Source organism: Sprattus sprattus (genome assembly GCF_963457725.1).
Source record: "Sprattus sprattus genome assembly, chromosome: 19".
In the NCBI taxonomy this organism is placed as follows: Eukaryota; Metazoa; Chordata; class Actinopteri; order Clupeiformes; family Clupeidae; genus Sprattus; species Sprattus sprattus.
The window spans coordinates 19,073,347-19,086,198 of NC_137917.1; the positions used below are offsets into that span (position 1 = coordinate 19,073,347).

Sequence of the window (12,852 nt, forward strand, 5' to 3'; positions counted from 1 at the left end):
CCAATTACGCACCCCGCCACGCTGATGGACAACGCCTGCCACCAATGGCGTGACGGGAAGGACAAAGTGGAGGAGGGAGGGGCCAAGCGTGGGGGTGTGGGGGAGTTCAGACTTTTTGATCTTTTATAAAACCAATAGGCCCGACTGTCAGACACTCAGTGTTGGGTTCATATGCAAACATCTTTCATATGAAAACTGCTTTTGAACAAAAACAAGGGGAAATAAGCAGACAAACAGCTTTTCTGCGGTGAACGGAAAAAACCTCCCTCCAATCCCCTCTGACCTCCCTTTGAGTGACATACGGCACAGGCCAATTAGGGAGAGAGGGCACACTTGTTTACTTTGCTCTCCTGGTCAGTTAAACACCAACCACCACCCAACTGCTGGAGCGCTGCTGAGGTCCAGGCTGTGAAGGAAGACTTCTGATTGGCTCAGGGGGAGAGCCCATCACAAAGACTCAATGAGAAAAAAAATGTATATATTATATTTTGCTTTTCATTTCTCAAATCACTACTTAAAGCAGCCGGCTAAGTATATTTTACAATAGACTGGTACCATTTCACACTATTGTGTCTGACATGTATAGGATCCATATTATTTCTTGGTAGCGCACAGAGGGACAGGATGTCTATAGTGTGGTTTTGATGCAGTATTGTATGATTATATAAAGCAAAACAGGAATGTGATCATTAGTGTACCACACCAATTATAACCCACAGAGCCGCACTTCCATGGGCACTCCATAGGGGGCAGTATGTAACTCCAGATTGGTCATGATGGGGGGAAGCCAAAATAAAGGTTGTTGACAGAGATTGTAAGTGGTGATGGCAATAATGGATGAAGCAACTCCAATTTCGAAGACTAGGTGTGACACTTTAAAAGGTTTTAAGGTTTTTTGGGTTTGTTGTGATAAATCCCTGTGTAATAACAGTTGTTTTTGGAACTGTTTACTGAGAGACTTCAGAGACCTGCAGTAACTGGAGCAGATGAATATATCCCCTTTCCTCTGAGAGACTGGGAGGCTTAGAGCCAAAATGGCAGCTAGGAGATAGCCACAGCATGAGGCTATGTTACCTCACAGGCAGATCCCATTGAAACAGGACTGCCTGGGCCTCCCCCTGCCATTTCCGTTCTTCTTTTATTCATAGGTCTCTGTTTCTTCCCCTTTCTTTCTCTAATCTTTTCTTGCCCTTTTCCTAACCTCTCGTCCTCCCATCACTCTGTTTCCTCTCATTAATCCCCCTCTCCTCCCTTCTCGTACTCCACTCTTTCCTCTCCCCAGTCTTTCGGCATTCTGTTTGTCATGCCCTTGCAGTGCTGAGCAATGACAGTGTGTGTTGGTAATCTCATGGCATAAACAGACATGAAAACACACACACACAGACACACACACAGACACACACACAGACACACAGACACACACACACACACACACACACACACACACACACACACACACACACACACACACACGCACAGACACACACACAGACACAGACACACACACACACACACACACACACACACACACACACAGTGTTGTGTTCATTATTGCTTTCATGTAGTAGCCTATTGCTGTTCATTTGTACATATGGCAGAGGACCATAGGAGAGAGTGTTGCCATAGCGACAGAGCTTAGGTACCCATGTGGCTTAGCTCATGCTCACTTCACCTCCCATCTCCTCCAGTGGCCTCTCCCTTCACTACGTGCTCACATTTCATTGCTGCTTTTTATTGGCATTACTTTTTTGTTGGTAACAATTTCCAATGACAAAGTTTATCATAAAGTGACAACATCCGGGACATGTGCATATCTGCCACCCTCGGCTCAGACACAGCAACGGGTTAACTCTGTTTCTTTCCTCACCTTCCATCTGATGTACCGTTTCCTGTTCCCTCTCTCCCTCTCTTTTTTTTCCTCTCTCTCTCTCTCTCTCTATCTCTATCTCTCTCTCTCTGCTTTCCTCCTTCTAATTGTTTACTCAGATCTCTTTTTAACCTTCTGTTAAAATCTTTGAACCTCCCAGGCTGTTCACCTCTCTCTCTCTCTCTCTCTCTCTCTCTCTTTTTTTTTTCTCTCTCTCTCTCTCTCTCTCTCTCTCTCTCTATCTCTCTCTGCTTTCCTGGTCCCATCCCAGGCTGTTTTTCCTGTGGCAGTTCAAACTATGCTGCTCTAACCACAATATTATGCCTCCCAACCAAATCACATCAGATCTTTTCAGATATAAAAGCAAAAGAAACAAATAATTCTACTAGGACTCTTGAAAGGTTTACAATGTCTCCCTTGGTATAAAGTAAAGCTTCCTCCCATGGAAAGGTAGTAGGTCAGGACACCCGCTCACACACTCTCAAAAGCATACAATATTACGGTTGTGAGGCCGCGCTTAGATAGCAGAATAGAGATCGTTTGAATGTGGAGGCCGTCTGGTGAGTACAGTACCACAGGATTCCCCTCGCTCTTCACTTGAGTAAGAGGTCACAGTACAGACTACCACACACCGGCCACCTCCTCAAGGCCTACTGTGCGCTGTGGCAGCTCTCAGTTAACCTTGCGTGAAGTACCACTGTACAAAAATTGTCCTGAAGAGTTGCTTGGCTTACAGTCACTGTTGTATGGAGTGAAGGTGGTACAGGATGCAGAAATGGGTTAGAAAAATTCCTTTGGTTTTGGTTCACCCTAGACAAGCTTTATGAGAGCGCACACTCCATCGTCTTATTTCTCTCTGTCTCTCTCTCTCTCCCCAAGTACTCCTCTCTTTTGACTGACTGACAGTGAACAATAAAAGGACAGACCGTGCCCCATTTTACTCTGCCTTCACAACCGCTTAGCCAATCAAATAAAGAGTAGAGATTATCAATATCATCCGCTGTTTCTGTTTTGTGTGTTTGTGAGTGTGTGTGTGTGTGCATGCGAGTGTGTGAACCATATTGTTCCTCATGTTTGTTGAATATCCTTGATCAAGGACGAGCATCTACTAAGACAAGGGTACCTCTAAATACGACAGCGGCACTTCCTGCTCTCATGAAATGAACATTGGCCACCGTGGAAATGCCAGTGCAGAGGCACTCAGCTGAGCAGATGAATAGCCTTAAGCATCTCCATTACGATAATGTTCCACTTCAACAAGCATTCCATAAGGAGTAATGGGCCCAGGAATTCTAGTAAGAGACAGACACCTCAGTACGTGCATTGGCTAATGGCCTATGACGTGTTCTCATTTGAAGTATAAGCTCAATAGTCCAACATCGCCATCTAGTGCTAGAACACATGAAAAGCTGCATGTGGAAACACATTTGGTGCGTGCATTCATTTCCCAGGGATATTCTAACAGGCCACTAGGCTAACATTTTAGATGACTTAAAAAAAAAAGAAACAAAGGATACACTCTGCATTTGTTTGGAACTTAGATACTTTATTCTTTTGAAGAGAAAAAGGTTAAATTAACAAACAAATGGGTTTTAAAAAACGAATGAAAAGCAAGAGAAAATATTCACAAATTCAACAATGACCGTCATTGAAATTTCATTCCCTTAAAACAATTAATTCATCTAACAAAGCGGATTTGCTTTGGCTTATCATGTATGCCACGAGCCTGCTCAGTTAACCGCTGGGATAAGATGATGGTATGGTTGAAAACCCGGTGTTGATATCAGACGCACCTACCGCTACTATCTTCTCTCTCTCTCCGTCCTTTCCCTTCAAATTGGTCATGTTGTCTTAACATACAGACTGAGGTGGGTGTAATTTTTTTCCTCATTTACTCCGTCTTGGCGGGTTTCTTCTCGTCTTGGTGGTATTCCTGGAAGAAGTCGTTGCAGGCCACGGTAAGTGCCCCGACAAGAATGATGAACTCGGTGAAGTCCACCTCACCGTCGTTGTTGCCGTCCAGGTCACCCATCACCTTTTCCACGGCATCTTTGTCCTGTGCGTTCTGTCACAACAAGCACACAACTAAACATTACTACTTTATTTCACTTAGGAAATTCACAAGTCTAATCAAATGTACAACTGACTTCTCCTGCAATGATTGTAACTGTTGAGCCAACCCATAGTATTTTACTGGATTTACTGGATATTCAAAATTGTTATTTATGATCGTTCCCTTGAACTACTTGACTATTTTATATGCATATGTATATTATATATTTTTTATTTTTTCCAATGTATTAACTCTCTCATTGTACCCTCGGCACCATTAAAAATGAGGATCTTATTCCTCAATGTGTCTTCAGAGGCCTAAATAAATCAATCAATCAATTGTGAATTTGTCCCTGCCTCTCCTTACCCCGAGGTAGTTGCCCAGCTCAGCAGTGAGCATCTCTTTGAGCTCGGCTTTGCTGAGGGTGTACTTGTCTCCCTCGTTGCCAGAGTACTTGTGGAAGGTTTGAATCATCAACTGCATGGCGCTCTCCAGGGTGGAAGCATTCTCGGTGTTGAAGGTGCTCATTCTGCAGGGCAAAAGGAGACTGTAAGTGATCGGTATATATGTATTTGTGTCTTGTGTGTTTGGAAAAAAATATACAAAGAAATGTTTAGACTTTAGACAAGCTATGTCATCCCACATGATAAGACATTGAAATAAACTTTATCTATGCAGAATAGATGTGTTTGTAAGATATGGTGTTCCCTCTGGCTCCATCAAGTTAACTAGACGCACATTCAATCACATAAGGGTGAAACATCAGACAGGTAAAAACCTCCCTTTCAGGAAATGAAGGTAACCTCACACTCACTCTCTCTCTCTCTCTCTCTCTCTCTCTCTCTCTCTCTCTCTCTCTCTCTCTCTTTCTCTCTCTCTGTCACTATCTTTCTCAGTCTCTCTCTGACTCTCACACCCCTTCACACCCATTCCTTATCTGCCACGATCATTGGCACTTTGGAGAGGTAGCACTCACTCCCATCCATGGAGGGAGACTGAGGAGTGATGAGAAGATGACAGTGAGGAAAGACAGAAAGATAGAAAAAAAGGAGAAACCAGTTCGGGACAAACCGATTAGGCCAGAGAGAAGAGCAGGCTGATTGAAGTGGCAGGAAATGGAGAGGTTTGCACAGGGGGAAAGATCACTTGCACACCTCACAGCCAGCACACAGTGTCTCATCACCACATTGCAGATTATATGACCTTTCCTTAAATGCAAACCAATTGCTCATCCAAATCCATCAAAAGTCTTGGAAATAGACACACAAAGACGGACTAACAGTAGAATCCAGCAGAGAGAAAAACATACAGAGGCAACAGATGAAAGAATGAACAGGACGATGTTCAGATTCGGTTCTCCCTTCAACTATCTACCAGTCTCGTCCTCTAGTCTCTGTGACTGCCCTGTGCTCTGTAGCTCTAGATTGCCCCTCAGGAAATGGAATGTTATCTTCTGGAGTGTTACAGCTCTCTGTGCTGCTCTTAAGCTCAATGTCCTCTTGAGGCTTGCTGTTCACCTCACAGGTGTCTTTTTCCTCCTTTCCCCCTTCCCTCCTTCTTAACCATCCACAGGTCACCCTCTCCTCTCCTCCTTACCTGAGGGTTGGCGGTGTGTTGCTCTTCTGGTCCACAGAGAAAGAGAGAGATGGAGAGAGAGACAAAGGCTGATGAGGAGAAGGGAGAAGGTCCACAACTTATATACCACTCTATCCCCTCCCACCTCAACTCACCCCTCCCTCCACCTCTTTTTTCATCTATTGTTCTACCTATCCATCCATCCATCCATCCATCCCCTGCCCACCTGTTGCCTTCTGTCCCTCCCATTCTTTTTGTTGACACAGCTAAACTAAAATATTTACAAACAAGCAGATGCTAGTCACAGTGGTGCAAGGTGTTACACTAATTGGTAGCCCATTGCTTTTTACACACACACACACACACACACACACACACACACACACACACACACACACACACACACACACACACACACACACACACACACACACACACACACACACACACACACAAACACACACACACACACACACACACACACACACACACAAACACACACACACACACACACACACACACACACACACACACACACACACACACCCACACACACACACACACACACCCACACACACACACGCACACACACACTCACTTACCCAATAATGATGTGTATTGTACAAAAGCAATGTAGCACTTCTCGTTCAATGAAGACCAGGGGTGGGGAATAAGTGCATGCCATTGTATCCATAATTTGATAATGACACAGTTCGAACAAGGCAAGGTACAAGGATATGTGTATTTGCTTGTGTGTGCGCGTGTTTGTGTACATGTGGGTTTGTGTATGTGTGTATGCCATGAGTGTGTGTGTTAGAGAGCAGTAGTCCATAGAAAATGGTGTGTCTTCTCAGTTACAGCTTTTCATTATCTCTCTGAGCAATAACAGTGTGTGTTAGTGTGTGTGTGCGAGCACATCCATGTGTGTGCATACATATTTATACTGATAGTATGCTCTAACCAGATTATCTACAATTTCTGATAACTATAAGTGCAATGTCAAATATAAAATAGCATATGAATATATGTGTTGTTTGTGTTGATATAAATGAAAAAGTTATGTAATACCTGATTGGTTCTGTCCCAAGTCACTCATGGAATGAGTCTTTTGCGTGGATGTTTGGGTGTCGACTTTGCGGTGCTTGTGGTGTAGTTTCGGCTTTGTTTGGATGTAGTTTGTGTGTAGTACAGCTGCTTTTCCTGAATGATTAAACTCGTGGATCTGGTGGCCCTGACGCGATCACAGTCATGAATTAGTTAAACAATAATAAATAAAACCTTAAGCAGGTCTACGGTTTTACACGAAGCATTTCTCAATGGCCCAGCCACCCACACCAGTAAGGTGAGTGCAGGTTTGTTTAGCCGGAGGCTGAAATGGTGTTAAAAAGATGTCATCAACGTGAGGGTCCAGTGGGCAGTCAACAGTGAGAAGTTCCAGTGGGCAGTCAACAGCAGTGGTGGAAGAAGTACTACAGTTTATTACTTAAGTAAAAGTACAAGTAAACAGGCAAATGAAAGTAAAAGTAAAAGTAAAAGTACTACATCAACAATCCTACTTAAGTAAAAAGTAAAAAGTACTCACTTTTAAATTTACTTTTAAAGTAAAAGTAAAAGTACTCACGCAATGGGTTGTCTCAATGTCTAGGCTGTCCCATTTTGATAAAGAAATAGCGACTGGTAATAAATGCCTCTACAGATGTCACTACTAGTAATAATTATAAGCAACAACATTTGTTAATTGGAAAGGTTGGTGTACTTATTGGGCCTATTGTCTGTAATACTGTTCACACTCTATCTTACAATTCTGCAGATGACAAGTCATCTACCAGGGATTATTTGCAAAGTTAATACCATTAAGCCAAACCAATAAAGACACAATTTTATATCTTTTAATCTTTTATTTAATTGTAAACGTGTAAAAAATGGAATTATAAAACATGAAAAACAAATGGAGTTGTTAAACTGGTCAATGCAGAGTTTTATGCTCTATTGATTGCAGAAAAGGAAAAAACAAAACATATTGAGTAACCCAAGACTAGGCATTGCATGCCAGGCAATAACCAGTCAATACAAAAGGCAAATCTTCACGTTAGCTTGACATTGCTAAACTACCAGCTTTATCTTACCAATACGTTAAATAAATAATCAAGGTACAATCGTGTTATTTTGATGCTATTGCTGTATGTCAACATGTATTTTTGCTAGATAACAGTATAAAATCATGTCAGTAAACGCATACGATATGCAAAAGTCATTAACTTAGCATAGCAAGAACTCCGCATAATTTGACCTTTTTCTCCAAATTTGAAGGCGATTTTTTTTTAGGTAGACAGGAAACGCACTGAAACCTCCACGGGTTATTCTTGGGGCCTCTGAACTTGAACATGTCCTCAGATGAGGCTGACTCTGAATCCATGCTGAAAAGTTGTTTGTTAGTCAGGCTGTTTGTCGAATGTTTAAGCAAAACAGGCAAGGCTACCGTAGTGCTGCTGCTGCTGCCAAATACACACTCTGCTGTCGTTGGAGCTGATAGAGCCACCTGATTGGCTGAAACGTCCTAAAGCAACGCAATCCATATTTTTGTGTAGGCAACATTTTGGCAAAACTGTGTTCATAAAATGTAACGAATAACGACACATATTGTAGAAATGTAGCGGAGTAAAAGTATAGATAATAGCTGCAAAATGTAACGAAGTAAAAGTAAAAAGTATGCACTATTATTTTTACTTAAGTAAAGTACAGATACGTAAAAATGTAACGAAGTACAGTAACGAAGTAAAAATACTTCGTTACATTCCACCACTGGTCAACAGTAATACTGACAGGGGTGCATATGTACACAGACATGGAGGACATATGAAGGCAGATACTCTACCGGACAGGCTAACATCACTTTTTGGGTCTGGATCCCTATGTGTTTGTGTGTCTGTGTGTCTGTGTGTCTCTGTGTCTCTGCCTGTGTGTTTGTGTGTGTCTGTGTGTTTGTGTGTGTCTGTGTGTTTGTGTGTGTGTGTGTGTGTGTGTGTGTGTGTGTGTGTGTGTGTGTGTGTGTGTGTGTGTGTGTGTGTGTGTGTGTGTGGGTGTGTGTGGGTGTGCGTTTGTAACCCCAGGCTGTTTTTACTAAAAGGCAGACCACACACCTGATACTGTTGAGTAGGTGTTAATCCAGAGCTAATTGAATGGTGTTCACACAACACCTGACAGTGACGTTTTAAGACGTCACGCTTTGGAAACACACAAATGTGAAACTAAACTAACATCCATTGTCACATATGCAGCCACACAGCTACACACACCCAGCCACAAACAAACACACAGCCACACACACACACAAACAGCCACACACACACGCAGTCACACACGCACACAGGCACAGAACCTGTGTGTACACTCTATGCTTTCAAATACAGCTGAAATGAAACATGTAGGTGATACTAACAGGTACAGGTGATTAGTTAAAGCCTCACATTAACCTCGTGTTGTTTTTCAAGCTCTGTGTCTGTAAGTATTGCGTTGCAAACAACTAACTGGGACGGAACGGATAGATGGATGGGTTGAAGGTCCGACAGATTGATGGGTGGAACCTTTTAGTCTCCGTGTCCGTTTAGAATTTCTATAGAGCAGCTGGCTCTCGGCCAGGCACAGATACATGCTATATTTAGGATGTGACGTATGCAACACACCTGTGGCAATGGGTTCAGTGTAAGTGTGCCAGTACCTGTGAGGTTATTATCATCCGTCAGCTTGTTTACCCAATCTCAATTCAGTCTTTCAACATTTATATCAGGTTCAATACTGAACCTTAAACCCTACTGTGTTACTTTTCACCTACTTCAATACTGAACCTTAAAAGAACTTGTGTGTAATACTGAACCTTAAATGTACTGTGTTACTCTTCACCTACTTCAATACTGAACCTTAAATGTACTTTACTCTTCACCTACTTCAATACTGAACCTTAAATGTACTTTACTCTTCACCTGCTTCAATACTGAACCTTAAATGTACTTTACTCTTCACCGGCTTCAATACTGAACCTTAAATGTACTTTACTCTTCACCTGCTTCAATACTGAACCTTAAATGTACTTTACTCTTCACCGACTTCAATACTGAACCTTAAATGTACTTTACTCTTCACCTGCTTCTCTTTATCTGTGTCTGTCTTGGTCGGGGTGCTGGAACACCTACGCTTCCGACGGAGGTACCAATAGAGTAGCTCGATTTGCTAGGTTGTCTTCTCTTCTATTGTTTTCACTTTTCTTCTCTTCTCTTCTCTTCTATTCTCTTCTCTTCTCTTCTCTTCTCTTGTTTTCTCTTCTCTTGTCTTCTATTTTGTTCTCTTCTCTTCTCTTCTCTTACCTTACCTTATCTTATGAGAAGGAAAATAATGACCAGAGAGGACTTTGAATTGCATTATATTGATACTTTAAATAATCATAATGGATGAACTGATGAACACTGGAAATGATTCACAAACCAATGACCAATACGTTTATTGACTTATTATTGATAGTTTTACGTAATGTATTTTCCAGCTGTTTTTACAGACATCATGCCACGTCAACTCATGTCATTTGCATCCTTTTTAACGGTTTGAGGCCTGAAGTTAAAGAGCCATCTGGTTACACTTGTTTCTGCTAAATTCTGAGGCTATCCTGTGAATAAGCTCCCAGTACTCGTCATAGTTGATCTTCCCGTCTCTGTTAGTATCCACCCTGCGCCTGAATTTTTCCACTTCTTTCTTTTTCTCTGTGTCCTGTGTGTAGGAAAATCAAGGAGGAAATAAAGAAGGAAAGAAAAAGAGAAAGAAAGATAGTGGGGGGTTAAATAATCCACTTGTGCATATTAAAAAAGTATCCTCTGATGTTGTATACATAAAGCTCTATTACTGTAAATAATCCAGTTGTGCATATTTAAAACAAGTCCTCTTGTGTCATATACATAAAACTCTATTAAAAAGGGACCGCAACCGAAATAGCTGTACATTACCAGTGGCAGAGAAAATAGCGGTTGCTTTAGTAGTGGACAGAACTGCAATATATCCAGTATTATCGTGTGTCTAGGTAGAAGGATTGCGTGGTGGTATTCGAGTATTCATATATATTGTATAGACATGCTTATTTGTGCCATGGGGTTCTGGGTGGTGGTTGTGGGAAAGTGTGTGTCTGTGTGACGGGGCTGAATGAAGAGGCAGCTGAATGAATGGGATTAAAGGGGCTCTCACAGTCAGGCAGTGTCCAAGATGATTCTGAATCAGGTTACGGAATTCGGCCTTTCCAATAAGGCAATCCCTCCCGGCAGTTCTCTGAAATGTGCGCACCACTGTAAAAAAGGCCTTTTCCACGTCTAACAGAAAGAAGGAGAGGAGAGAAGACAGTAAGAGGTGGCCCAGAGATGAAGGAATAACTGGACTGTTGAATGAAGAAGGAAGGAGTCTGAAGGGTTTTACATTTTACATGCCTTGACATTAGTGTGGATTCAGTGATGATTTCCCTTTGAAGTGCTTATATAAGAAAGCGCATGCTAATACAACAGATAAGCGACATGTTCCTCTTACAAGTCTTAAGATTCCATGAGAGAAAGAGCAAGTCAAGCAAACAGTTTGCATCTGCAAGCAGCCTCAGAACTGGGACAAGTTAGGAAAGACTACACTCTAAAACAAGTGATAGGGAGAGAGGTATGATGTTAGAATGACTAAAGAGCAGGAGGGAAAAGGAGAGGGGTAGAGGAGAGGAGGGAGAGAGAGAGAGAGAGAGAGAGAGAGAGACTGTGCTGAAAACACAATGGAACTTCTGATCTTTGACGGAAACCCTACCCCTTCAATCCAGCAGAAGGCCAAAGGCTTGGATTACCAGAGGGATGGCCTACTATCTGTCTGTTACTCTTTCTTACCTTCTTTTGATCTTTCTTTTTTTGTTTCTTTTGTTTCATCTTGATGTCCTTATTTGTTTCTTTCTGTGTACCTTACATTAATTCTTTCTCTCATTCTTGTTTCTCTCTTTTGAAAGAACACACATGTTGGAGAATCTAGTGCCTCTGACATACCCACCTCTAGACAAACACGTGCGCGCACACACACACACACACACACACACACACACACACACACACACACACACACACACACACACACACACACACACACACACACACACACACACACACATACACCCACGCACCCTGTATGACCACACAGTGCTATTATTTTGGCACACTGGCACGCATGCATCCAATATTAGTCAGTAACAAATAATTGATGGAATGATTTGGATTTCCTTCCAGTGACATTTCACCGACTAATCCATATGGAGATGGTGACAGCAGACAGAAAGAAAATACAGGGGCACTTCAGGGACACACACACACACAAGCGCATGATCACACACCTTCAGACACACACACACCACACACACACACACACACACACACTCACGCTCGTGCTCAAATACGCTAACGCACACACACACTCACCCCCCCACACACACGGTTGCAGATGTACTACACACAATACAAGCAAATTAGCTGTATGGGGATTTAGTGACGCTATGGATTCTGTTCCGGTACCAGAGCAAAGCAGAATGGAGGAATGTGGTAGACCTGAAATGATTCCCTTTCATGAAACGTATCAAACAATATATAACAATTGGACAAAACACTCAAAAGTAAAATGTACGAGTACACACACTCAGATGAACACACACACACACACACACACACACACACACACACACACACACACACACACACACACACACACACACAGACATTCAAATGTGATCACACAATACCCCAACCCCTCCGCCTCCTGTCAGTAAGTACTCCACTATGGTATTAAACTAATTAGGAGAGAGGAAGGCAGGGGAAGGCTGTAAAACTTGGCACCACCTAAACTATTCCATTTCATCACTCGCTGGCATCAGTGCTAGACACGAGCGGGCAACAGCATGGGAGTGTGTGACCATGTTAGCATGCATGCCTGCCACTGTGTCCACACGTGTGTACGTAGTGTTTCCACACAGTTTGTGGTCGCATCGAGATGTGTGCCAGTCTATGTGTGTGTGAGTGTGTAGCCCACAGTGGTGTGTGATAGGATGTATGTTTACACTGATGTGTGACAGTGTGTGTGAGCGTGTGAATTTGTTGAGGTGGGGGCATTTGTGACTTTGTTAAGATCAGTGTGTGTTTTCGTGCTTCTTCGGGTTGGCATATGAGCATGTTGGCTTTGTCTGTTCTGTGTATGTGTGTGCATTGAAATGTGTATGAATGCAAGTGAGTGCATGTGTGTGTGTTTGTGTTTATGTTTCGGATGGGGCTGTGTCTGTGTGTGTGTGTGTGTGTGTGTGTGTGTGTGTGTG

General features: G+C 42.5%; 1 protein-coding gene across 1 annotated transcript; it reads right to left on the reverse strand.

Annotated features, from left to right (window-relative positions):
• Positions 1-3,758: 3,758 nt before the first annotated feature.
• LOC308381084 (protein S100-A1-like) lies at positions 3,759-4,448 on the reverse strand (the record flags this gene model as incomplete). Its single annotated transcript, XM_080858594.1, has 2 exons — positions 3,759-3,932; positions 4,287-4,448. 2 exons carry the CDS (start codon positions 4,446-4,448, stop codon positions 3,759-3,761), a joined length of 336 nt encoding a protein of 111 aa, XP_080714720.1.
• Positions 4,449-12,852: the final 8,404 nt, after the last annotated feature.